We start from the raw sequence: 26,101 nt of genomic DNA, 5'->3' as shown, positions 1-26,101 counted from the left end.
GAGTTAGGGGTGTATATGTGAGGGTGGGGAGAGTAAGGGGTGTATATGTGAGGGTGGGGGGAGTTTGGGTGTATATGTGAGGGTGGGGGGAGTTAGGGGAGTATATGTGAGGGTGGGGGGAGTTAGGGGAGTATATGTGAGGGTGGGGGGAGTTAGGGGTGTATATGTGAGGGTGGGGGGGGGGGGTTAGGGGTGTATATGTGAGGGTGGGGAGAGTTAGGGGTGTATATGTGAGGGTGGGTGGAGTTTGGGTGTATATGTGAGGGTGGGGGGAGTTAGGGGTGTATATGTGAGGGTGGGGGTAGTTAGGGGAGTATATGTGAGGGTGAGGGGAGTTAGGGGTGTGTATGTGAGGGTGGGGGGAGTTAGGGGTGTATATGTGAGGGCGTGGGAGTTTTGTGTATATGTGAGGGTGGGGGGAGTTATGGGTGTATATGTGAGGGTGGGGGCAGTTAGCGGTGTATATGTGAGGGTGGGGAGAGTTAGGGGTGTATATGTGAGGGTGGGGGGAGTTTGGGTGTATATGTGAGGGTGGGGTGAGTATATGTGAGGGTGGGGGGAGTTAGCGGTGTATATGTTAGGGTTGGGGGGAATGAGGGGTGTATATGTGAGGGTGGGGGGAGTTAGGGGAGTATATGTGAGGTTGGGGGGAATGAGGGGTGTATATGTGAGGGTGTGGAGAGTTAGGGGTGTATATGTGAGGGTGGGGGGAGTTTGGGTGTATATGTGAGGGTGGGGCGAGTTATAAGTGTATATGTGAGGGTGGGGAGAGTTAGGGGTGTATCTGTGAGGGTGGGGGGAGTTTGGGTGTATATGTGAAGGTGGGGGGAGTTAGGGGAGTATATGTGAGGATGGGGGGAGTTAGCGGTGTATATGTGAGGGTGGGGGGAGTTAGGGGTGTATATGTGAGGGTGGGGGGAGTTAGGGGTGTATATGTGAGGGTGGGGGGAGTTTCATGTATATGTGAGGGTGGGGGGAGTTAGGGGTGTATATGTGAGGGTGGGGAGAGTTAGGGGTGTATATGTAAGGGTGGGGGGAGTTAGGGGTGTATATGTGAGGGTGGGGGTAGTTAGGGGAGTATATGTGAGGGTGGGGGGAGTTAGGGGAGTATATGTGAGGGTGGGGGGAGTTAGGGGTGTATATGTGAGGGTGTGGGGAGTTAGGGGTGTATATGTGAGGGTGGGGAGAGTTAGGGGTGTATATGTGAGGGTGGGGGGAGTTTGGGTGTATATGTGAGGGTGGGGGGAGTTAGGGGTGTATATGTGAGGGTGGGGGGGGGGTTAGGGGAGTATATGTGAGGGTGGGGGGAGTTAGGGGTGTATATGTGAGGGTGGGGGGGAATGAGGGGTGTATATGGGGTGCCAGGGAAGGTGACGTGGAGCGAAGGGACAGGTAAATGCATTATGGATTTATTGAAGAGAGCAGCGGGTGAGAGGAAGGTCGGACAGAAGAGGTGGCAGTAGTCCCGGCGGGAAATGACAAGTTCACGGATGAGAGTTTTGGTGGCGTCCGCGGTGAGGAAGGTGGAAGCGGTGGGGTGTGAGGAACGCAGGAGATTTCGGAGGGAGAGCTGACACCCAGGGGTTGGATTTGGGGGGAGATAGTAGAAGATGGAGGGGAGGGGGAGGTTACTATTCCCAATCGTAGTCCATGTGGATGGTAAATGCAGTAAAAGTTATGTGGAGCATTGTCATGTCGACATTTTTAACCTGTCGACCTTAGCCACAGTTGACCGTTTGTGCCGGTATGTTGACCTATTGACTATCTAGACACTATGTATACAGCTGCGGGTGGACGGTTGCAGTGGGGCTGTAGCGCACTGGCCGTCTGACGTTGGTGTTCTCTGCAGTTGAACGTTGTTTGAGCACTTGTTAGGGTGGTGCAGTGTCAGACGCTGGTAGTTCCTGGTGGTATGGTCATAACCTCCAACGCGTTCCAGCTGACGTGGCATCTTCTTCAGGGATAGTGGCATATACTAATACATAGCAGACCAGTGCACGTGTGTATGTGAGGAGTGTCAGCTCCCGGGCCAGCGTGGCGGGATCATCTCCTGTGGCCGGGCAGAGTATACAGTGTGCCCGGTGTCGCCAATCTCTCTATCTCTTGCAGTTGTTCCGGACACGCTACAAGTTTATGCCAAGTCTGCCTCCAAGGGTCGCCTGAATGCTGGCGCCCCCCTGCAGCTGACCCTGGTGGAAGGCAGAGAACTGCACCTCTCCTGCGCAGCCCATGCCGACTCCCTGCAGCACACCCACGTGTCGGTGACATTTGCAGTCAGCGCTCCTGAGGCGCCCGTGGGCCGGGAGACTCTGCAGAGCGTTATCTCTGTGCAGCGGGACTGCAGCCCGGACCCACCCGCCACCAAGATGTACAACGACCGCTTCAGTAACGGAGAGATCCGAGTGGAGAAATCTGACAATGTGACCTATAAGCTGGTCATCCTCCGTGTCCGGCCGCAGGATTCCGGCAGCTATCACTGTACGGCGGCACAGTGGATCCAGGATCCAGATGGGAGCTGGCAGAGAATAACCGAGAAGAGATCCGTGTTGGCCCAAGTGACAGTCCAGAGCATAGGTAAGAGGCAGTGCTGTACTGTCCAGAGCATAGGTGAGAGGCAGCGCTGTACAGTCCAGAGCATAGGTGAGAGGCAGCGCTGTACAGTCCAGAGCATAGGTGAGCGGCAGCGCTGTACAGTCCAGAGCATAGGTGAGAGGCAGCGCTGTACTGTCCAGAGCATAGGTGAGAGGCAGCGCTGTACTGTCCAGAGCATAGGTGAGAGGCAGCGCTGTACTGTCCAGAGCATAGGTGAGAGGCAGCGCTGTACTGTCCAGAGCATAGGTAAGAGGCAGCGCTGTACTGTCCAGAGCATAGGTAAGAGGCAGCGCTGTACTGTCCAAAGCATAGGTGAGAGGCAGCACTGTACAGTCCAGAGCATAGGTGAGAGGCAGCGCTGTACTGTCCAGAGCATAGGTGAGAGGCAGCGCTGTACAGTCCAGAGCATAGGTGAGAGGCAGCACTGTACAGTCCAGAGCATAGGTGAGAGGCAGCGCTGTACTGTCCAGAGCATAGGTGAGAGGCAGCGCTGTACTGTCCAGAGCATAGGTGAGAGGCAGCGCTGTACTGTCCAGAGCATAGGTGAGAGGCAGCGCTGTACAGTCCAGAGCATAGGTGAGAGGCAGCGCTGTACTGTCCAGAGCATAGGTGAGAGGCAGCGCTGTACAGTCCAGAGCATAGGTGAGAGGCAGCGCTGTACAGTCCAGAGCATAGGTGAGAGGCAGCGCTGTACAGTCCAGAGCATAGGTGAGAGGCAGCACTGTACAGTTCAGAGCATAGGTGAGAGGCAGCGCTGTACTGTCCAGAGAATAGGTGAGAGACAGCGCTGTACTGTCCAGAGAATAGGTGAGAGGCAGCACTGTACTGTCCAGAGCATAGGTGAGAGGCAGCGCTGTACAGTCCAGAGCATAGGTGAGAGACAGCGCTGTACAGTCCAGAGCATAGATGAGAGGCAGCGCTGTACTGTCCAGAGCATAGGTGAGAGGCAGCGCTGTACAGTCCAGAGCATAGGTGAGAGGCAGCACTGTACAGTCCAGAGCATAGGTGAGAGGCAGCGCTGTACTGTCCAGAGCATAGGTGAGAGGCAGCGCTGTACTGTCCAGAGCATAGGTGAGAGGCAGCGCTGTACTGTCCAGAGCATAGGTGAGAGGCAGCGCTGTACAGTCCAGAGCATAGGTGAGAGGCAGCGCTGTACTGTCCAGAGCATAGGTGAGAGGCAGCGCTGTACAGTCCAGAGCATAGGTGAGAGGCAGCGCTGTACAGTCCAGAGCATAGGTGAGAGGCAGCGCTGTACAGTCCAGAGCATAGGTGAGAGGCAGCACTGTACAGTTCAGAGCATAGGTGAGAGACAGCGCTGTACTGTCCAGAGAATAGGTGAGAGACAGCGCTGTACTGTCCAGAGAATAGGTGAGAGGCAGCACTGTACTGTCCAGAGCATAGGTGAGAGGCAGCGCTGTATAGTCCAGAGCATAGGTGAGAGACAGCGCTGTACAGTCCAGAGCATAGATGAGAGGCAGCGCTGTACTGTCCAGAGCATAGATGAGAGGCAGCGCTGTACAGTCCAGAGCATAGGTGAGAGGCAGCGCTGTACAGTCCAGAGCATAGGTGAGAGGCAGCGCTGTACAGTCCAGAGCATAGGTGAGAGGCAGCGCTGTACAGTCCAGAGCATAGGTGAGAGGCAGCGCTGTACAGTCCAGAGCATAGGTGAGAGGCAGCGCTGTACTGTCCAGAGCATAGGTGAGAGGCAGCGCTGTACTGTCCAGAGCATAGGTGAGAGGCAGAGCTGTACTGTCCAGAGCATAGGTGAGAGGCAGCGCTGTACAGTCCAGAGCATAGGTGAGAGGCAGCGCTGTACAGTCCAGAGCATAGATGAGAGGCAGCGCTGTACTGTCCAGAGCATAGGTGAGATGCAGCGCTGTACAGTCCAGAGCATAGGTGAGAGGCAGCGCTGTACAGTCCAGAGCATATGTGAGAGGCAGCGCTGTACAGTCCAGAGCATATGTGAGAGGCAGCGCTGTACAGTCCAGAGCATAGGTGAGAGGCAGCGCTGCACAGTCCAGAGCATAGGTGAGAGGCAGCGCTGTACAGTCCAGAGCATAGGTGAGAGGCAGCGCTGTACTGTCCAGAGCATAGGTGAGAGGCAGCACTGTACTATCCAGAGCATAGATGAGAGGCAGCGCTGTAATGTCCAGAGCATAGGTGAGAGGCAGCGATGTACAGTCCAGAGCATAGGTGAGAGGCAGAGCTGTACAGTCCAGAGCATAGATGAGAGGCAGCGCTGTACAGTCCAGAGCATAGGTGAGAGGCAGCGCTGTACAGTCCAGAGCATAGGTGAGAGGCAGCGCTGTACAGTCCAGAGCATAGGTGAGAGGCAGCGCTGTACAGTCCTGAGCATAGGTGAGAGGCAGCGCTGTACAGTCCAGAGCATAGGTGAGAGGCAGCGCTGTACAGTCCAGAGCATAGGTGAGAGGCAGCGCTGTACAGTCCAGAGCATAGGTGAGAGGCAGCGCTGTACTGTCCAGAGCATAGGTGAGAGGCAGCGCTGTACTGTCCAGAGCATAGGTGAGAGGCAGCACTGTACAGTCCAGAGCATAGGTGAGAGGCAACGTTGCACAGTCCAGAGCATAGGTGAGAGGCAGCGCTGCACAGTCCAGAGCATAGGTGAGAGGCTGCGCTGTACAGTCCAGAGCATAGGTGAGAGGCAACGCTGTACTGTCCAGAGCATAGGTGAGAGGCTGCGCTGTACAGTCCAGAGCATAGGTAAGAGGCAGCGCTGTACTGTCCAGAGCATAGGTGAGAGGCAGCGCTGTACTGTCCAGAGCATAGGTGAGAGGCAACGCTGTACTGTCCAGAGCATAGGTGAGAGGCAGCGCTGTACTGTCCAGAGCATAGGTGAGAGGCTGCGCTGTACAGTCCAGAGCATAGGTGAGAGGCAACGCTGTACTGTCCAGAGCATAGGTGAGAGGCTGCGCTGTACAGTCCAGAGCATAGGTAAGAGGCAGCGCTGTACTGTCCAGAGCATAGGTGAGAGGCAGCGCTGTACTGTCCAGAGCATAGGTGAGAGGCAACGCTGTACTGTCCAGAGCATAGGTGAGAGGCAGCGCTGTACTGTCCAGAGCATAGGTGAGAGACAGCGCTGTACTGTCCAGAGCATAGGTGAGAGGCTGCACTGTACTATCATTGGTGGTCATTCCGAGTTGTTCGCTCGGTAATTTCTCTATCGTCCTTGTGGATGCTGGGGTTCCTGAAAGGACCATGGGGAATAGCGGCTCCGCAGGAGACAGGGCACAAAAAGTAAAGCTTTCCGATCAGGTGGTGTGCACTGGCTCCTCCCCCTATGACCCTCCTCCAGACTCCAGTTAGATTTTTGTGCCCGGCCGAGAAGGGTGCAATCTAGGTGGCTCTCCTAAAGAGCTGCTTAGAGAAAGTTTAGCTTAGGTTTTTTATTTTACAGTGAGTCCTGCTGGCAACAGGATCACTGCAACGAGGGACTTAGGGGAGAAGAAGTGAACTCACCTGCGTGCAGGATGGATTGGCTTCTTGGCTACTGGACATCAGCTCCAGAGGGACGATCACAGGTACAGCCTGGATGGTCACCGGAGCCGCGCCGCCGGCCCCCTTGCAGATGCTGAAGTAAGAAGAGGTCCAGAATCGGCGGCTGAAGACTCCTGCAGTCTTCTAAAGGTAGCGCACAGCACTGCAGCTGTGCGCCATTTTCCTCTCAGCACACTTCACACGGCAGTCACTGAGGGTGCAGGGCGCTGGGAGGGGGGCGCCCTGGGAGGCAAATGAAAACCTTTTTTGGCGAAAAATACCTCACATATAGCCCCCAGAGGCTATATGGAGATATTTAACCCCTGCCAAGATTCACTAAATAGCGGGAGACGAGCCCGCCGAAAAAGGGGCGGGGCCTATCTCCTCAGCACACAGCGCCATTTTCTCTCACAGAAAGCCTGGAGAGAAGGCTCCCAGGCTCTCCCCTGCACTGCACTACAGAAACAGGGTTAAAACAGAGAGGGGGGGCACTGATTTTGGCGATATTGAGATATATATAAAGATGCTATAAGGGAAAACACTTATATAAGGTTGTCCCTATATAATTATAGCGTTTTGGTGTGTGCTGGCAAACTCTCCCTCTGTCTCCCCAAAGGGCTAGTGTGGGTCCTGTCCTCTGTCAGAGCATTCCCGGTGTGTGTGCTGTGTGTCGGTACGTGTGTGTCGACATGTATGAGGACGATGTTGGTGAGGAGGCGGAGAAATTGCCTGTAATGGTGATGTCACTCTCTAGGGAGTCGACACCGGAATGGATGGCTTATTTAGGGAATTACGTGAGAATGTCAACACGCTGCAAGGTCGGTTGACGACGTGAGACGGCCGACAAACTATTAGTACCGGTCCAGGCGTCTCAAAAACACCGTCAGGGGCGTTAAAAACGCCCATTTACCTCAGTCGGTCGACACAGACACAGACACGGACACTGAATCCAGTGTCGACGGTGAATAAACAAACGTATTTCTCATTAGGGCCACACGTTAAGGGCAATGAAGGAGGTGTTGCATATTTCTGATACTACAAGTACCACAAAAAAAAGGGTATTATGTGGGAGTGAAAAAACTACCTGTAGTTTTTCCTGAATCAGATAAAATAAAATGAAGTGTGTGATGATGCGTGGGGTTACCCCGATAGCAAATATTGGCGTTATACCCTTTCCCGCCAGAAATTAGGGCGCGTTGGGAAACACCCCTTAGGGTGATAAGGCGCTCACACGCTTATCAAGTGGCGTTACCGTCTCCAGATACGGCCGCCCTCAAGGAGCCAGCTGATAGGAAGCTGGAAAGATATCCTAAAAAGTATATACACACATACGGTGGTTATACTGCGACCAGCGATCGCCATCAGCCTGGAGATGCAGTGCTGGGTTGGCTTGGTCGGATTCCCTGACTGAAAATATTTTATTCATATAGAGCATTTAATAGGATGCATTCTATATATATGTACGTGAGATGCACAACGTTGTCCATATCACCCAGAAGATGTCATGGACACGACAGTGGTCAGGTGATACAGATCCCATACGGCACATGGAAGTATTGCCGTATAAAGGGAAGGAGTTAGTTGGGGTCGGTCCATCGGACCTGGGGACCACGGCAACAGCTGGGAAATCCAACCTTTTTACCCCAAGTTACATCTCAGCTGAAAAAGACACCGTCTTTTCAGCCTCAATCCTTCCTTTCCCATGAGGGCATGCAGGCAAAAGGCCAGTCATATCTGCCCAGACATAGAGGTAAGGGAAGTAGACTGCAGCAGGCAGCCCCTTCCCAGGAAAAGAAGCCCTCCACCGCGTCTGCCAAGTCCTCAGCATGACGCTGGGGCCATGCAAGCGGACTCAAGGTGGGGGGGTAGTCTCAAGAGTCTCAGCGCGCAGTGGGATCACTCGCAGGTTGACCCCTAGATAGTACAAGTATTATCCCAGGGGTACAGATTGGAGAGTCGAGACATCTTCTCCTCGCAGGTTTCTGAAGTCTGCTTTACCAACGGCTCCCTCCGACAGGGAGGCAGCATTGGAAACAATTCACAAGCTGTATATCCAGCAGGTGATAATCAAAGTACCCCTCCTACAACAAGGAAAAGGGTATTATTTTTCCACACTATATTGTGGTACTGACGCCAGACGGCTTGGTGAGACATAGTCTAAACTGAAATCTTTGAACACTTACATAAAAGGTTCAAATCGAGATGGAGTCACTCAGAGCAGTGATAGCGAACCGGAAAAAAGGGGACTATATGGTGTCCCTGGACATCAAGGATTACCTCCATGTCCAAATTTGCCCTTCTCAACAAGGGTACCTCTGGTTCGTGGTACAGAACTGTCAATATCAGTTTCAGACGATGCCGTTTGAATTATCCACGGCACCCCGGGCCTTTTACCAAGGTAATGGCCGAAAAGATGTTTCTTCAAAGAAAAAAGGCATCTAAATTATCCCTTACTTGGACGATATCCTGAAAAGGGCAAGTTCCAGAGAACAGTTGGAGGTCGGAAGAGCACTATCTAAAGTAGTTCTACGACAGCACGACTGGATTCTAAATATTCCAAGAATCGCAGCTGTTTTCCGACGATACGTCTGCTGTTCCTAGGAATGATTCTGGGCATAGTCCAGAAAAAGGTGTTCCTCCGGGAGGAAAAAGCCAAGGAGTTATTCGACCTAGTCAGAAACCTCCTAAAACCAGGCCAAGTATCAGTGCATCAATGCACAGGAGTCCTGGGAAAAATGGTGGCTTCTTACGAAGCGATTCCATTCGGCAGATCTCAGGGGATTTGCTGGACGAATGGTCCGGATCGCATTTTCAGATGCATCAGCGGATAATCCTGTCTCCAAGGACAAGGGTGTCTCTTCTGTGGGGGCTGCAGAGTGCTCATCTTTTAGAGGGCAGCACACTCAGCATTCAGGACTGTGTTCTGGGGACCACGGATACCAGCCTGAGAGGCTGGGGAGTAGTCACACAGGGAAAAAATTTCCAAGGAAGTGTGGTCAAGTCTGGAGACTTCTCTCCACATGAATATACTGGAGCTAAGGGCAATTTACAATGCTCTGAGCCTAGGAAGACTCCTGCTTCAAAGTCAACCGGTGCTGATCCAGTAGGACATCATCATGGCGGTCGCCCACGTTATCAGACGGGGCGACACAAGAAGCAGGAGGGCAATGACAGCAAGGATTCTTCGCTGGGCGGAAAATCATGTGATAACACTGTCAGCAGTGTTCATTCCGGGAGTGGGCAACTGGGAAGATTTCCTCAGCATAAATGAATTCCACCCGGAAAAGTGGAAACTTAATCTGGAAGTTTCCACATGATTGTAAACCGTTGGGAAAGACCAAAGGTGGTTATGATGGCGTCCCACCTGAAGCGCCAGGTCAAGAGACACTCAGGCAATAGCTGGGACGCTCTGGTAACACCGTCGGTGTACCAGTCGGTGTATGTGTTCCATCCTCTGCTTTTCATACCCAATGTATTGAAAATGATAGGAAGGAGAGGAGTAAGAACTATACTCGTGGCTCCGGTTTGGCCAAGAAGGACTTGGTTCCCGGAACTTCAAGAGATACTAAGAAGGGTCTTGATTCGGCAAGAACCGTGTCTGTTCCGGGACTTACCGCAGCTGCGTTGACGCCAAGGCGGGTGAACGCCGGATCCTAAGGGAAAGAGGCATTCCGGAAGAGGTCATCCCTACCCTGGTCAGAGCCAGGAAGGAGGTGACCGCACAACATTATCACCACTTAGGTGAAAATATGTGCCAGGGTGTGAGTCCAGGAAGGCTCCACGGAAGAATTTCAACTAGGTTAATTTCTACATTTCCTGCAAACAGGAGTGTCTATGGGTCTCAAATTGGGTCCATTAAGGTTCAAATTTCGGCCTGTTGATTTTCTTCCAGAAAGAAATTGGCTTCAGTTCCTGAAGTCCAGAAGTTGTTAAGGGAGTACTGCATATACAGCCCCTTTGATGTCTCCAGTGGCACTGGGCGATCTCAACGTAGTTTTGGGATTCATAAAAAATCACATTGATTTAAACAACTCAAATCTGTGGATTTGATATATCTCACATGGAAAATGACCATGCTGTTGGTCCTGGCCTCGGCCAGGCGAGTGTCAGAATTGGCGGCTTTATCTCACAAAGCCATATCTGATTGTCCATTCGGACAGAGCAAAGCTGCGGACTCGTCCCCAGTTTCTCCTTAAGGTGGTGTCAGCGTTTCACCTGAACCAGCTTATTGTGGTACCTGCGGCTACTAGGGACTTGGAGGACTCCAAGTTGCTGGATGTTATCAGGGCCCTGAAAATATAGTTTCCAGGTTGGCTGGAGTCAGGAAATCTGACTTGCTGTTTATCCTGTATGCACCCAACAATGCTGGGTGTTTCTGCTTCTAAGCAGTCGATTGCTCGTGGGATTGGTAGCACAATTCAACTTGCACATTCTGTGGCAGGCCTGCCACAGTCTAAATCTGTTAAGGCCCATTCCACAAGGAAGGTGGGCTCATCTTGGGCGGCTGCCCGAGGGGTCTCGGCATTACAACTTTGCCGAGCAGCTACGTGGTCGGGGGAGAACACGTTTGTAAAATTCTACAAATTTGATACCCTGGCAAAAGAGGACCTGGAGTTCTCTCATTCGGTGCTGCAGAGTCATCCGCACTCTCCCGCCCGTTTGGGAGCTTTGGTATAATCCCCATGGTCCTTTCAGGAACCCCAGCATCCACAAGGACGATAGAGAAAATAAGAATTTACTTACCGATAATTCTATTTCTCGGAGTCCGTAGTGGATGCTGGGCGCCCATCCCAAGTGCGGATTATCTGCAATACTTGTACATAGTTATTGCTAACTAAATCGGGTTATTGTTGTTGTGAGCCATCTTTTCAGAGGCTCCGCTGTTATCATACTGTTAACTGGGTTCAGATCACAGGTTGTACAGTGTGATTGGTGTGGCTGGTATGAGTCTTACCCGGGATTCAAAATTCCTCCCTTATTGTGTACGCTCGTCCGGGCACAGTACCTAACTGGAGTCTGGAGGAGGGTCATAGGGGGAGGAGCCAGTGCACACCACCTGATCGGAAAGCTTTACTTTTTGTGCCCTGTCTCCTGCGGAGCCGCTATTCCCCATGGTCCTTTCAGGAACCCCAGCATCCACTACGGACTCCGAGAAATAGAATTATCGGTAAGTAAATTCTTATTTTTCTTCGCATCGCAGCGATTTTCCGCTAATTGCGCATGCGCAATGTTCGCACTGCGACTGCACCAAGTAAATTTGCTATGAATATTGATATTTCTTTTTCATCCACTAGGGGTCACTGGAGTACTCTTGGGGATATGGACGGCTTCCACCGGAAGAAGGCACTGAATAAATTAATTTTTGAGACTACTCCTCCCCTCCATATCCTCGAGCACTCCAGTGTTTTTTCTGTGCTCGACACAGTTAGAAGGCATAGTGGAGCTCGTCCACAAAGTATTGGAATTTTTTCTAAGTTTTTTTTTTTTCCTTTCAAGGATTTCCACGTCCTTTCCCCCCTTCTAACAGGCGTGGGTCAGGGACAGTGGAAGCGGCTGAGAACAGCCGTGAGTGTCGGACCTCTCTGTAAAGAGCTCCCTCACTCCACCTGCAGGCTGCCTGCAAAAAGCTGGACGGAGCTTGGATGAGAAGCCCCGTCATAGACTTTTGTTACGGTCCAGGTATGTTGGGTAGGGGCGGTCAGCTTATGCTGCCGCCCCACTATTGGGGATTGTATTGGGCATGTTTTACTCACTAACGACCGCTGCCCGGAGCGCGTGTGCATAGGCCGCTTCACGGCTCTATGCAGCGCGCTCTCACTCTCCGCCGCTCCCAGCATCTTAAGTTACCTAGCAGACCGCTGCTCCCTGCGCCGCAGCAGCCGATATGTTCCCCGCTGCCTGGCTACACAGGAGGCCACTCCACTCTATGCTGTGTGTGGCGGGCCGGGAGCGCGTGTGCATAGGCCGCTCCACGGCTCTATGCAGTACGCTCTCTGCTCCCGCTGACCGCCCGCATCAGCCGAGGAGTTCCCCGCTGCCTTGGCATACAGGTACAGGCCGCTCACACGGCCCTATGCAAAGTTCCACAGGCCCCGACCCGGTGCTGTACACGGAGGTCGTGGGGGTGGGGGGAGACATTAGCAGTATTGGCAGTGTTAAGCTTTGTAGAAAAACTTGGTACTTAACATGTTTAATGTTCTCCTGTCTGTTCCAGGATTCCTATATTACATCTCGGCTTAAGAGTGGTACTAGGGGAATTTGGGGGTCAGTTTTCTTATTGCTGGCAGGCACTGCACTTGCCTGATATATACAAGGAACTTTGGGGTTATTACTGAGTCGTGCAGACTGTCTGTGTGTAGTTTGTATTGTCTGTCTTTATAATGAGTAAGACACCAGCAAAATCTAAGAAACATTTGTCATGTCATGTCTGTAAGAGTGTGTTGCCTGATGGATCCACCACATGTACAGCATGTGTTGTTAATACAGCCACAAATACGATTTCCACAGAAGTAAAGCCAGCATCTCTGGACCCTCCATGGGCTTTACTTGCAGATGTATTAGTTGGTTTACAATCAGAGCTGGCCGCCTCTCGTGAAGAAAGAGAGGCGGCAAGATCTGAGTTTAAAATGAGACCATTTGAGTTACCAGGGGAGTCTCAATCTGGTCAGAGGTCCACCTTGAGTGGAAAAGATAAGTTTCCTTTTCCTAATAATTCTCCAGTCTCTGGGATACTAGACCTCACTGAACAGGAGTATGAGGAGGGCGAAATAGACCAACAGTCAGATAGTGACGATTTTGACAGCCCAGGTATTGATAATCTCATCAGAGCAGTACGTCAGTCGCTGGAGTTTACGGAAACTGAGGAGCCCCTGACGAATGATGAAGTAGTCTTTACTAAACGACAGAGATCTCCGATGTGTTTCCCTATTTCGGAATCTCTTAATAAAATGTTACTGGAAACACGGAAGAATCCGGATAAACGGTTTTCTATACCTCGTAGATTTAAATCGAGTTACCCGTTTCCAGAGTCCATGACAGCTACATGGGAGAACCCACCATTGGTGGATTCATCCGTATCTAAACTTACGAGGAAGTTAACCATACCAGTACCAACTGCTACTACGCTTAAAGACCCTGCAGATCGTAAAATAGAGGCTATGCTAAGGTCCATGTATACAGCAGCTGGAGTGCTGCTGAGACCTGGGTTGGTTGGCATTTGGGTTACTAAAGCATTAATGGTATGGATAAAAGAGCTCAAGTCGGCTCTGCAAGATGATCATCTTATACTTCTCGCGGATCAAATCTGGGAAGCTGCTGAATATCTATGTACAGCTTCTACTGACGTCTGTCAGCTTACTTCTCGCCTTTCTTCATCGCTAGTCACAGTACGATGAGCACTTTGGCTGCGTTCGTGGCAGGCGGAGACGGAGGTTAAAAAAGGTATAGAGGCATTGCCTTATGATGGCGAGAAGCTTTTCGGTCCTGAATTGGACAAATGGATTTCTGAGGCTACTGGAGGAAAGTCTGTGTTTCTTCCATCGCCTACAACTATACCTAAACGGAAATATTCTGGTCCGGCGTTCAAATCCTTTAGAACTCAGCCCTTTCGTGGGCAGGGCACAGGAGCAGTCACGCCTGGTAGAAGAGGTCGGGGACGTAGTGCTCGACAATCCAATGCACGTCGTCAAGACACTAAGACCACTAACAAACCAGTGGCATGACGGGCTCCCAGCCCATCTCGGATCTCCAATTGTGGGAGCACGCCTTCAGAGCTTTCAGGGGGCGTGGCTGCAGACGTCCACAGATGGGTGGATCCGCAATTTAGTATTAGAGGGTTACAAAATAGAGTTCGATTATCTTCCGACAGGAAGATTTTTCACGACAGGACTGCCTGTGTCGGTCGACAAGAAAGCAGTTCTGCAGGTGGCCATTCAGTCTCTGCTGAATGCTGCAGTTGTAATTCCGGTCCCCGTGCAGGAACAGGGGCAGGGTTATTATTCCAGTCTGTTTCTGGTACCAAAACCAGATGGCTCAGTCAGGCCAATATTGAACCTAAAAGGTCTCAATCATTACGTCACTTACCACAGATTCAAGATGGAATCTCTCAGGTCAGTAATTGCAGGGTTAGAGCCGCAGGAATTCATGATTGCACTGGATCTCAAAGATGCGTACTTACACATTCCGATTTGGCCACCTCACCAGAGTTTCTTAAGGTTTGCGATAAGACGAGACCATTACCAGTTTCAGGCTCTGCCGTTTGGCCTCTCATCAGCGCCTCGGGTATTCACCAAGGTAATGTCCGTGATGATAGCTCATCTCAGGTCCCTAGGAGTAATAATTGTTCCGTATTTGGACGATCTACTCATAAAGGCTCCGTCTCAACAATTGCTTCTCCAGCATGCTTTGCTAACGTACAATGTACTAGTTCAGCACGGTTGGATAGTCAGTTTAAAGAAATCACATCTAATTCCGTGTCAGCGACTTCAATTCCTAGGGATGATTCTCGATACAGTAAATCAAAAGGTTTACCTGCCACAACAGAAAGTACAGGTCATTCGTCATCTGGTGCAATTAGTGCTCAAGCCACGCACAGTCTCAGTACATTTGTGCATTCGCCTTTTAGGCACAATGGTGGCGGCTTTCGAAGCACTTCAGTTTGGAAGATTTCACTCACGTCCGTTTCAACTGGAGGTGTTAGCGCAATGGTCGGGATCACATCTGCAGATGCACCACAGGGTGAGATTGTCGCCACAAGTCAGGGTGTCTCTTCTCTGGTGGTTAAAAATACACAATCTATCTGCAGGGAGACGATTCGGCGTCGTGAATTGGATAATTCTGTCAACAGACGCAAGTCTCAGAGGTTGGGGAGCTGTAGTTCAGAGTTATCGGCTCCAGGGCCTCTGGGCAGATCACGAAAGATCGCTATCCATAAATGTTCTGGAACTCAGGGCGATTTACAATGCTCTAAGACAAGCAGTGTACATGTTTCGTTTTCAGACTGTTCAGGTGCAGTCAGACAATGCGACGGCAGTCGCATACATAAACAAACAAGGAGGAACGAGAAGCCGCATGGCAATGCGGGAAGTAGCTCGGATCCTCAGATGGGCCGAATATCACCAGGTGATATTGTCGGCAGTGTTCATTCCGGGAGTGGACAACTGGGAGGCAGATTTTCTCAGTCGTCGGGATTTTCATCCAGGAGAGTGGGCATTAAATCCAGAAGTTTTTCAGATGTTGATCCAGAAGTGGGGTTACCCTCAGGTGGATCTAATGGCATCCCGCCACAATCATCAGGTGTCACGATATGTGTCCAGAACAAGAGATCCAGGGGCAGTGGCGGTGGATGCTCTCACAGCCGCGTGGCCGTACAGCCTCGTGTATCTGTTTCCACCGTTTCCGCTGCTCCCGCTGTTGCTAAAACGGATCAAGAGAGGGTCCGTCACAGTCATACTAATAGCGCCTCATTGGCCTCGGAGAACTTGGTTCTCGGATCTCCTCGGTTTACTCGCAGACGATCCGTGGCCACTCCCACTACGTCCGGACCTGTTACAACAGGGTCCGTTCCTTTACCCCGATTTAGCGCGGCTGCGTTTGACGGGGTGGCTGTTGAAAAGGCCATCTTGAGAAGAGAGGGCATTCCGGAGTCTGTTATACCAACCATGGTACGAGCTAGGAAGCCGGTTACGGCAGCTCATTATTACAGAATCTGGCGTACTTATATAGGTTGGTGTGAAGCTCGGAAGTTTCCGACATCATCTTTTAATTTATCCCGTCTTTTGTTATTTTTACAGATGGGGTTAGATGGAGGACTACGTCTTTCCACACTAAAGGGGCAGGTATCTGCGTTGTCAATTTACTTTCAAAGGAAATTGGCCTCGTTGCCGTCAATACATACGTTTCTACAGGGTGTAATGAGGATACAGCCTCCTTTCATTCCACCTACAGCACCATGGGACTTGAATCTGGTTTTAGATTTCTTACAGTCCGATTACTTTGAACCCTTACAACAAGTGGATATTAAATTTCTCACTTGGAAAACGATTTTTCTTTTAGCCTTAGCTTCGGCTAGGCGAGTTTCAGATCTGGGTGCCTTGTCATGCAAGTCACCGTATTTAGTTTTTCATGATGACAGAGCGGAACTTCGGACGAATCCCGCTTTTCTACCAAAGGTAGTGTCGTCTTTTCACATCAATCAACCAATAGTAGTTCCGGTATTAACAGAGAATGCTGAAACGTTGGATGTGGTTCGCGCATTACGCGTCTATGTATCCCGAACGTCTACGGTTCGTAAGACGGATACGTTGTTTGTTCTCTATGATGCGGCTAAGAGGGGTTGGCCAGCCTCTAAGCAGACCTTATCCAGATGGATCAAACTGACCATACGTCAGGCTTACCTTCATGCTAGGTTACAGCCACCTACATCAGTAACAGCTCATTCCACACGTTCTGTGGGAACGTCATGGGCAGCGAGTCGTGGGGCTTCTACGACACAGCTTTGCCGTGCGGCTACTTGGTCTTCAGTGCACACGTTTGTGCGCTTTTACAAGTTTGATACGTTCGCGGCATCAGCATCTAGCTTTGGCCGTTTAGTGTTACAAGTGCCAAACAGCTCTCCCGCCACGGAGGAAACTTTGGTACATCCCAAGAGTACTCCAGTGACCCCTAGTGGATGAAAAAGAAAGTAGGATTTTGGTACTTACCAGGTAAATCCTTTTCTTTGAATCCATAGGGGGCACTGGACGCCCACCCAGAGCAGTTTATCTGTTTTAGGAAGTTCAGTGGTTCTTATGGTAACACACTTTCACGACTGGTTTAAATTTAACAAAGGTTAATCAGTTAGGGTGTCAACTGTTTAGTTGTCTGTTACGTTTTGTGTCAACTTTATTGTTGTCCGTGAGATTATAGGTAATTCTCCTTTTGTCAATCTCTCTATCGATCCTGTTCGGCTCAGTAAAAAACACTGAAGTGCTCGAGGATATGGAGGGGAGGAGTAGTCTCAAAAATTAATTTATTCAGTGCCTTCTTCCGGTGGAAGCCGTCCATATCCCCAAGAGTACTCCAGTGCCCCCTATGGATTCAAAGAAAAGGATTTACCTGGTAAGTACCAAAATCCTACTTTTACTCACGGCATTACAAGGTTTTTTCTTCGTTCTGGTGATCGTAATGTGATTGACAGGAAGTGGGTGTTTCTGGGCGGAAACTGGCCGTTTTATGGGAGTGTGTGAAAAAACGCTACCGTTTCTGGGAAAAACGCGGGAGTGGCTGGAGAAACGGAGGAGTGTCTGGGCGAACGCTGGGTGTGTTTGTGACGTCAAACCAGGAACGACAAGCACTGAACTGATCGCACTGGAAGAGTAAGTCTCGAGCTACTCAGAAACTGCACAGAGAAGTCTTTTCGCAATATTGCGAATCTTTCGTTCGCAATTTTGATAAGCTAAGATTCACTCCCAGTAGGCGGCGGCTTAGCGTGTGCAATGCTGCTAAAAGCAGCTTGCGAGCGAACAACTCGGAATGACCACCATTGTGTGATGCACAGTAGGTGCACAGGACATAGCGCTCATACAGTCTGTTCCCTGCTCAGCACTAGTCTCATTGGCCCGTGTCTTAGGTGACTCGGGGCCTGCTGCTGTGTGCATCTCCCTCACTTTACTCTACAGGGCATATAATAGTATGACCTTTCAGGAAGCACCCCACTCTCCCAGACATAATAGTATGACCCACTAAGAAGCCCCTCCTCCCCCCATCTCCCATACATAATAGTATGACCCACTAAGAAGGCCCTCCTCCCCCCATCTCCCATACATAATAGTATGACCCACCAGGAAGCCCCTCCCTCTCCCAGACATAATAGTATGACCCACTAAGAAGCCTCTCCTCCCTCCCTCTCCCATACATAATAGTATGACCCACCAGGAAGCCCCTCCCTCTCCCAGACATAATAGTATGACCCACTAAGAAGCCTCTCCTCCCTCCCTCTCCCATACATAATAGTATGACCCACCAGGAAGCCCCTCCCTCTCCCAGACATAATAGTATGACCCACTAAGAAGCCTCTCCTCCCTCCCTCTCCCATACATAATAGTATGACCCACCAGGAAGACCCTCCCTCTCCCAGACATAATAGTATGACCCACTAAGAAGCCTCTCCTCCCTCCCTCTCCCATACATAATAGTATGACCCACCAGGAAGACCCTCCCTCTCCCAGACATAATAGTATTACCCACCAAGAAGCCCCTCCCCCTACCATACATAACAGTATGTCCCGTCAGCAAGTGCCCCCCCTCTCCCAGACATAATAGTATGACCCACCAAGAAGCCCCTCCCTCTACCATACATAAAAGTGTGTCCCGCCAGGAAGTGCCCCCCCTCTCCCAGACATAATAGTATGACCTGTCAGGAAGCTTACTGAGATCCTACTCTCATACTGTACATTTATTTTTAGAGTCCCAGCTGACGGTTTCTTCTAGAGCTTATAAGGGCGTTGTCCAATCTGGGGAGACGGTGGAGCTCTTCTGCAATGCGTCGATGATGGCCCCTCCTCCTCATGATGTTCTTTTCACTGTGGAATGGTGGATGACAACCAGGCAAGGATCTCCCGGGCAGCTGGTGGCATCACTGACCACAGATGGAGTTGCGTTTTTGGGCGAGCGGTACACAGGAGGTGATGTGGGAACACGGCACATATCTCTGGAAAAGATTTCACGGTCGCCCAGCTCCTTCCGTCTGAGAATATACTCTGCTCAGCCTGGTGATACTGGGTCTTACAGGTGCCACGTCAAAGCATTCGTATCATACCCAGGAGCAAGACTGGAGGAAGTGTCCAGCAAGACATCACAAGAAGTCAGCGTGCTACTAAGAGCACAGGGTAAGGCCTAGTTTGTATATCTATATCCGTGGCACTCAGTCATTTCCTAACTGGGGACATCCCTGCCACGTCCTCATACAGCCTGATACGTGGCCAAGTCTGTATGTATCAGCGGCACTCAGTCATTTCCTAACTGGGGACATCCCTGCAACGTCCCCATACAGCCTGATACGTGGCCTAGTCTGTATATCTATATCAGTGGCACTCAGTCATTTCCTAACTGGGGACATACAGCCACGTCCTCATACAGCCTGATACGTGGCCAAGTCTATATGTATCAGTGGCACTCAGTCATTTCCTAACTGGGTACATTCCTGCCACGTCCTCATACAGCCTGATACGTGGCCTAGTCTGTATATCTGTATCAGTGGCACTCAGTCATTTCCTAACTGGAGACATCCCTGCCACGTCCTCATACAGCCTGATACGTGGCCGAGTCTGTATGTATCAGTGGCACTCAGTCATTTCCTAACCGGGGACATCCCTGCCACGTCCTCATACAGCCTGATACCTGGCCGAGTCTGTATGTATCAGTGGCACTCAGTCATTTCCTTACCGGGGACATCCCTGCCACGTCCTCATACAGCCTGATACGTGGCCGAGTCTGTATGTATCAGTGGCACTCAGTCATTTCCTAACCGGTGACATCCCTGCCACGTCCTCATACAGCCTGATACCTGGCCGAGTCTGTATGTATCAGTGGCACTCAGTCATTTCCTTACCGGGGACATCCCTGCCACGTCCTCATACAGCCTATAGATCTATATTAGTAGCTCTCAGTCATTTCTCCTTCATCCACTAGAGGCCACTGGAGTGCAGATACAATGGGGCTATAGTAGGCAGTAACTGGGAGCTGGCACTTTACATTTTTACTTTACATACGTGGCCTAGTCTGTATATCTGTATCAGTGGCACTCAGTCATTTCCTAACTGGAGACATCCCTGCCACGTCCTCATACAGCCTGATACGTGGCCGAGTCTATATGTATCAGTGGCACTCAGTCATTTCCTAATCGGGGACATCCCTGCCACGTCCTCATACAGCCTGATACCTGGCCGAGTCTGTATGTATCAGTGGCACTCAGTCATTTCCTTACCGGGGACATCCCTGCCACGTCCTCATACAGCCTGATACGTGGCCGAGTCTGTATGTATCAGTGGCACTCAGTCATTTCCTAACCGGGGACATCCCTGCCACGTCCTCATACAGCCTGATACCTGGCCGAGTCTGTATGTATCAGTGGCACTCAGTCATTTCCTTACCGGGGACATCCCTGCCACGTCCTCATACAGCCTGATACGTGGCCGAGTCTGTATGTATCAGTGGCACTCAGTCATTTCCTAACCGGTGACATCCCTGCCACGTCCTCATACAGCCTGATACCTGGCCTAGTCTGTATGTATCAGTGGCACTCAGTCATTTCCTTACCGGGGACATCCCTGCCACGTCCTCATACAGCCTATAGATCTATATTAGTAGCTCTCAGTCATTTCTCCTTCATCCACTAGAGGCCACTGGAGTGCAGATACAATGGGGCTATAGTAGGCAGTAACTGGGAGCTGGCACTTTACATTTTAACCATGTGACTAGCTCCTCCCCCACTATGTCCCCCCTCCAAGCCAGTCTTTCTGTTGTGCCCAAGGGAGCTGGTCACTCTTGGGATTTCTCCTGAAGATTTTTATTTTCTATTCTTTACTTACACAGACTGGCAGCTCTGCCTCTGCCAGTCTGCACCGCGGGAGCTGCCGGCGGCGTACCCATTGCAGCTGCGTGCGGCTCGGGCTGGAGCCCCGGCTGAAGAGACTCCTCTCTGGAGACTGGCCGGACACCGCTGTGGGGCCACTCCATCAGCACACATTGACCGGCAGCGGTAAGTATTACCCCCGGCCGCGGCTAACATTGCCGGCGGGGTACTCAGGGCTCCCCCCCCCCCCCCCCCCCCCGCTAAGGTGCAGCTAGCGCCGCTATGTATTAAATTGGGTGCCGTAATGAGGGGGGGGGGCAGAGCTTACGCCCAGCAGCCCTGGCGTCTCAGCGCGCGCTGGCGGTCATTTTCCATCACTACACGGAGGTTGAGCAACATCATCCCAGGCACTGTGAGCAGTTTCAGTGGGGGGAACGTGTGTGGCACCGGTGGTTTACAGTGAGAACGTGCCTGTCACTACACAGTAGAGTGCAGGGCTTACAGGGCGGGTGTGGCTGCACTCCTTTACGTGTGTGTGTGTGTGTGTGTGTGTGTGTGTGTGTGTGTGTGTGTGTGTGTGTGTGTGTTGTGAGAGAGACATGGCAGGAAAAGCTTCCAAGGCAGCACAAAAGATTTTCAAATGTCAGAAATGTTCTGCAGAGTACACTCAGGGACAGTCTGAGAATTCCCTGTTATGTGAGGATTGTGCGGTGGAGCCATCTGCTCAGCCCTCACCGCAGCTGCAGGACGCTCCTGTTTGGACAGCTCAGCTTATACCCCTTTTCCACTACTGAGCACTGCTCGCAGCCGAGAGCCTGACACGGGTGCTACCCGGCTGCGGCCCGTGCTCAGCCCCCTTTCCAGCTGCGCTCGCCAACCCAGCATATTGCCGGGTTGGTGACGCTGCTAGTGACGCGGCAGGGGCGGCGCTGGAAGATCACATGATCTCCCAGCGCCGCCCTTCCATACAGTGTAAACGGGAGGCGTCCGTTTACACTACAACCCTACCCGGATCATTCCCGTGTCCTACCCAGGTATTTACCCGGGTAGGATTCACGGGTCACTTGATCCGGGTTTTTGCGGGGGGACCTTTTTCCACTAGCAAAAAACACGGGTAAATGCTCGCCCTCATTCATTTACCCGTGTTTTTTGAGCTAGTGGAAAAGGGGTATGACAGAGGTCATGTTGCTGTTGACCAAGGAACTGGAGGCTTCTCGTCATGATAGAGAAGCTTCCAGGTTCCAACAGCTTGTTCCGGTTCCTAAAACTGAACCAGCCTGGACTCGGTCCCTGGCAAAATCAGTTGAGGGGCTCTCTAAGGCAATGATCCCTTCTTAAACCCAGTCCTTAACTTCCCCTCCTCAGGTTTCAAAAAAGATGTTGCTAGCCTCAGTTTTACATGACTCTGACGATGATATGTCTATAATGGAGGAGGCGGTAGATGTACAGAATACTGACGACGATCAGGTTTATGAGGACTCTGAACCAGTGGCTCGGGGTATCGAGGCGCTTATTGCAGCCGTTCGTTTGGTGTTGAAGGTGGAAGAGCCGGAACAGGACACTTCATGTCCCTCAAGGTTAGGCACCAACCAAAAACTGGCAGCGACCTTTCCAGTTTCGGAGGAACTGGATGCGCTCATGACGGCAGCCTGGAAACATCCGGATGCAAAATTTCAGGTATCGAAAAAAATGTTGTCTTCCTATCCTTTCCCCGTGAGACCCCTCCAATTGTAGACCACCTCGGTGTCACGCCTGTCCAAGAAGACGGCTCTGCCGGTTCCTGGAGCAACCTCGCTGAAGGAGCCGTCTGATAGAAAGTTGGAGACTACCTTAAAGTCGATTTACTCGGCAGCAGGGGTTTTGCTTCGCCCCGGCGCAGGTAGGTTGTTGGGTCAAGAAGGATATAGAAACCTGGGCAGGACAATTGTCCTCAGGTTTACGTGACGATTTGCCTCCGGATCAGCTGATACCTTTGGCAGAACATATTCGCGAATCAGCCTTATAACTTTGTGAGGCCTCCAAGGACGTCTATCCTCAGAGCTAGAATTTCCGCTTTGGCTATCTCGGCCCTCAGAGCTCTCTGGCTACGACAGTGGCAGGCGGATACTGAATCCAAGAGGGCAGCAGAGGCATTGCCCTTTACGGGAGAGGTCCTGTTCGGGAAGAATCTTGATGCCTGGATTTCTGAAGCCACTGGGGGTAAGTCGACTTATCTTCCCACCGCTGCTCCAGCTGCTCGACGGACTTATACTGGTCCTTCCTTTCGATCCTTTCGTGCCCCTTCCAGGTTTCGAGGCCATGCCAGGGGAGGAGCTTCCGTCACCCGTGGATATCGAGGTAGGGGCAGAGTTTCAACAACCTCGACCCAGCCAGATGGTAAGTCTTCCACCACACCCACCGCATGACGGGCTTCCCTCCCATCGAGAGGATCCCAGGGTGGGAGCTCGTCTGTGGGATTTCAGGGAGGTTTGGGTACAATACTGTCCAGATGCTTTGGTCAGAGATCTCATCACTTACGGTTACAAACTCGATTTTCAAATCCAACCGGCTCAGCGTTTCTTCGCCACGGGTTTGCCAGTTTCCGATGACAGGAGGGTCGTCTTGCAGGCGGCGGTCCAGAAACTTCTCTCCACAAGGGTGCTGATCCCTGTTCCCTCACATCATTGGAAACGGGGCTATTACTCAAGCCTCTTTCTTTTTCATCCACTAGGGGGCACAGGAGTACTCTTGGGATATGGATGGGGCATTAGCAGGGATAGGCACATTTAAATATTTAAATTAGTAACCCTCCATACTCCCAAGATACCTCAGTGTTTTTTTCTGTGCTCAGTCGGGATAGACACACGTGGAGGAGACTCCACTTTATTTCTATTTTTTCAAAGATTTTTTTTTTTTGCACTCAATCCCTTCCCAGCTTATAAAGAAGCTTGGGTCCGGGATTGTGGAAGCTGCTGACTGCAGCTACTGGCTTGTTGGCGCTCAGGAGAGGAGCACCGCCATAGACCAACTTCAGCTGAGCTAATTTCAGTCTGAGGCTGCAGGAAGCAGCTGGACAGTGCTTACAGAAGAAGCCCCATCATAGCCTCCAGCATCCTCAGATAATGAGCGGGCAGGCAGCTCACACTGCCACCGCTCCTTTCATGTGCATTGCTGGGGATCGTGGCGGTCAGCTCATGCTGCTGCCCCGCTGTGTGTGGACTGCAAGTTTATTACATAGTGGAATGCTGCTTCTCCTGCCTCCCCAGTCCAGCCGCGCCCGCTGTTACTGCTGGCCACCCGCCACCGCTCCCCAGCTCCCGCTAGCCGATCAGTCAGTTGGGACCTGCCGCACACAGTTCCACGCTGCCGCGGCTCAGCCCTCACCCAGCCTGCGGACAGCGCTCTCTGCTGTCACGGTCTGCCAGCATTAGAAGCAGCGCCGCTGCAGGGGGGAGAGCGTGGGAGGAGCATAATACCCGCAGCAGCACTATTACTAATGTCTGCATGTACAGCCCCTACTATCAGGCTATTAAGCCTGTATCGCTATAAGGAGGGTTTATAAATGTAGCAGAGTGAGGCATACATATAACCTGACATGATTGCTGTGTTACACATAGGAATATAAGCACATGGCTGGACGCCATTTTAACTCTACTTCCTGCTTCTTCTTGCAGGAAGTTTGCTGTCCTTCAACACTTGGCCACTGGAGGAGCAGGGGTGTTAGTAGGAATTCTGTACTGTAGTGTGTCTCACGTGCACTGCACGTCTGGGTTATTCACACTTTAGTTATTTTTTTGCGGAGTCGTGGGACATGTCTGTCTTTGTCTACTTGTCTGTCTGTGTACATAATGAGTAAGGCACCTGCTAAATCAAAAAAGCAGCTTAGCTGCAATGTCTGTGAGAGTGCGTTACCTGATGGAGCTACCACATGCACAGTTAGGCTACAAATACGAATCCTTGCCCTGATCCTCCTTGGGCGATGCTGGCGGATGTCATGACTGGTTTACAATCAGAGTTGGCTGCTGCACGAAAGGAGCGTGAGGCGGCTAGATCTCATGCTAGGGTAATACCTCCTGAGATACCTGAAAGGTCTCAGGAGATGTCTAGGACTTTGCAAGGGTTACAAAAGTCCAGGTCTCACTCAATTCCGAAAAATAGTTATTGTTTGTCTTATAACTTACCAGTTTCAGCTATGTTGCATTCTGACGATTCAATGCCAGACCTCGTATCTCAAGAGGAACATGAGGAAGGTGAATTGGGCCAAGAGTCAGATAGTGAGGTTACTGATATTATCGCCTGGCCATTGATAGTCTCATCAGGGCAGTACGTCAGGTTCTAAATTTTACGGAGGTTGAAGAACCTCTTTCAAATGATAAAGTGTTATTTGGTAAAAGACAGAGAACTCCTGTATGTGTTTTCCTTATTCAGAGTCTCTTAATAAGCAGTTAACAGAAGCATGGAAAAATCCGAATAAACGGTTTTCTATACCTCTAGCTACCCGTCCCCAGAATCTATGACGTCTAAATGGGAAAATCCACCGGCTGTGGATTCCTCGGTGTCAAAACTTTCTAAGAAGTTAACCATTCCAGTACCAGCTGCTACGACGCTTAAAAACCTGTCAGAGCGTAAGCTAGAAGCTATGCTAAAGTCAGTGTAATACAGCAGTAGAGGTGTTCCTTAGACCTGCTTTAGTTGGCGTTTGGGTTAACAAGGCTGTAGTTGAATGGGCAACACAGCTCAAGTTGGGCCTACAAGAAGACCACCTTCTACTTCTGGCTGATCACATCTGTGAATTTGCTGAGTATCTAGGTACGGCTTCTATGGACGTTGGTCACGTTAGTTCTCGCCTTCAGCTTCACTAGTTGCGGCACGGCGTGCACTTTGGCTGCGTTCTTGGCAGGCGGCGGCAGAGTCCAAACGAGGAATAGAAGCATTACTTTACGGTGGCGAGATGTTGTTTGGTCCTGAATTGGACAAATCGATTTCTCAGGCCACTGGGGGAAAGTCTGTTTTCCTGCCATTGCCTGCACAGGTTCCTAAACGGAAATACTCTGGACCAGCGTTCAAATCTTTTAGACCTCAGTCCTTTCGAGGCCGTGGTAGAGGAACAGCCATACACAGTAGACGTGGTAGAGGACGTGGTTTTCAACAAACCACTAACTGTCATCAGGACGCTAAGACTGCCGACATGCCAGTGGCATGACGGGCTTCCAGCCCATCTCGGATCTTCAGTTGTGGGAGCACGCCTTCAGACGTTTCACTTGGCGTGGTTTCAGACATCCACAGATGGGTGGATCCGCAATTTAGTGTTCAAAGGTTACAAAACAGAGTTCGATTGTCTTCCATCAATGCGATTTTTCAAAACAGGTCTGCCTGTGTCAGAAGACAAAAAGGCGGTTTTGCAGATCGCGATTCAGTCTCTCGTAGATTCAGCAGTTTTGATTCCGATCCAGTACACCAACAGGGTCAAGGTTATTATTTCAG

General features: G+C 51.0%; 1 protein-coding gene across 1 annotated transcript in view; it reads left to right on the top strand.

Moving 5' to 3' along the window:
* The window catches only part of LOC135005204 (immunoglobulin superfamily member 8-like), a gene marked incomplete at its 5' end in the record, with an annotated part of 80,077 nt that overhangs the window by 36,493 nt on the left and 17,483 nt on the right, over positions 1 to 26,101 (top strand). The window contains 2 exon segments of the mRNA XM_063951911.1: positions 2,110 to 2,574; positions 18,531 to 18,953. Coding sequence (XP_063807981.1) covers positions 2,110 to 2,574; positions 18,531 to 18,953 — 888 coding nt within the window.

Source organism: Pseudophryne corroboree, unplaced genomic scaffold, assembly GCF_028390025.1.
Source record: "Pseudophryne corroboree isolate aPseCor3 unplaced genomic scaffold, aPseCor3.hap2 scaffold_1983, whole genome shotgun sequence".
Lineage (NCBI taxonomy): Eukaryota > Metazoa > Chordata > Amphibia > Anura > Myobatrachidae > Pseudophryne > Pseudophryne corroboree.
Note: the sequence above shows the minus strand (reverse complement) of the source record. Positions and strands in the feature narration are given on the sequence as shown.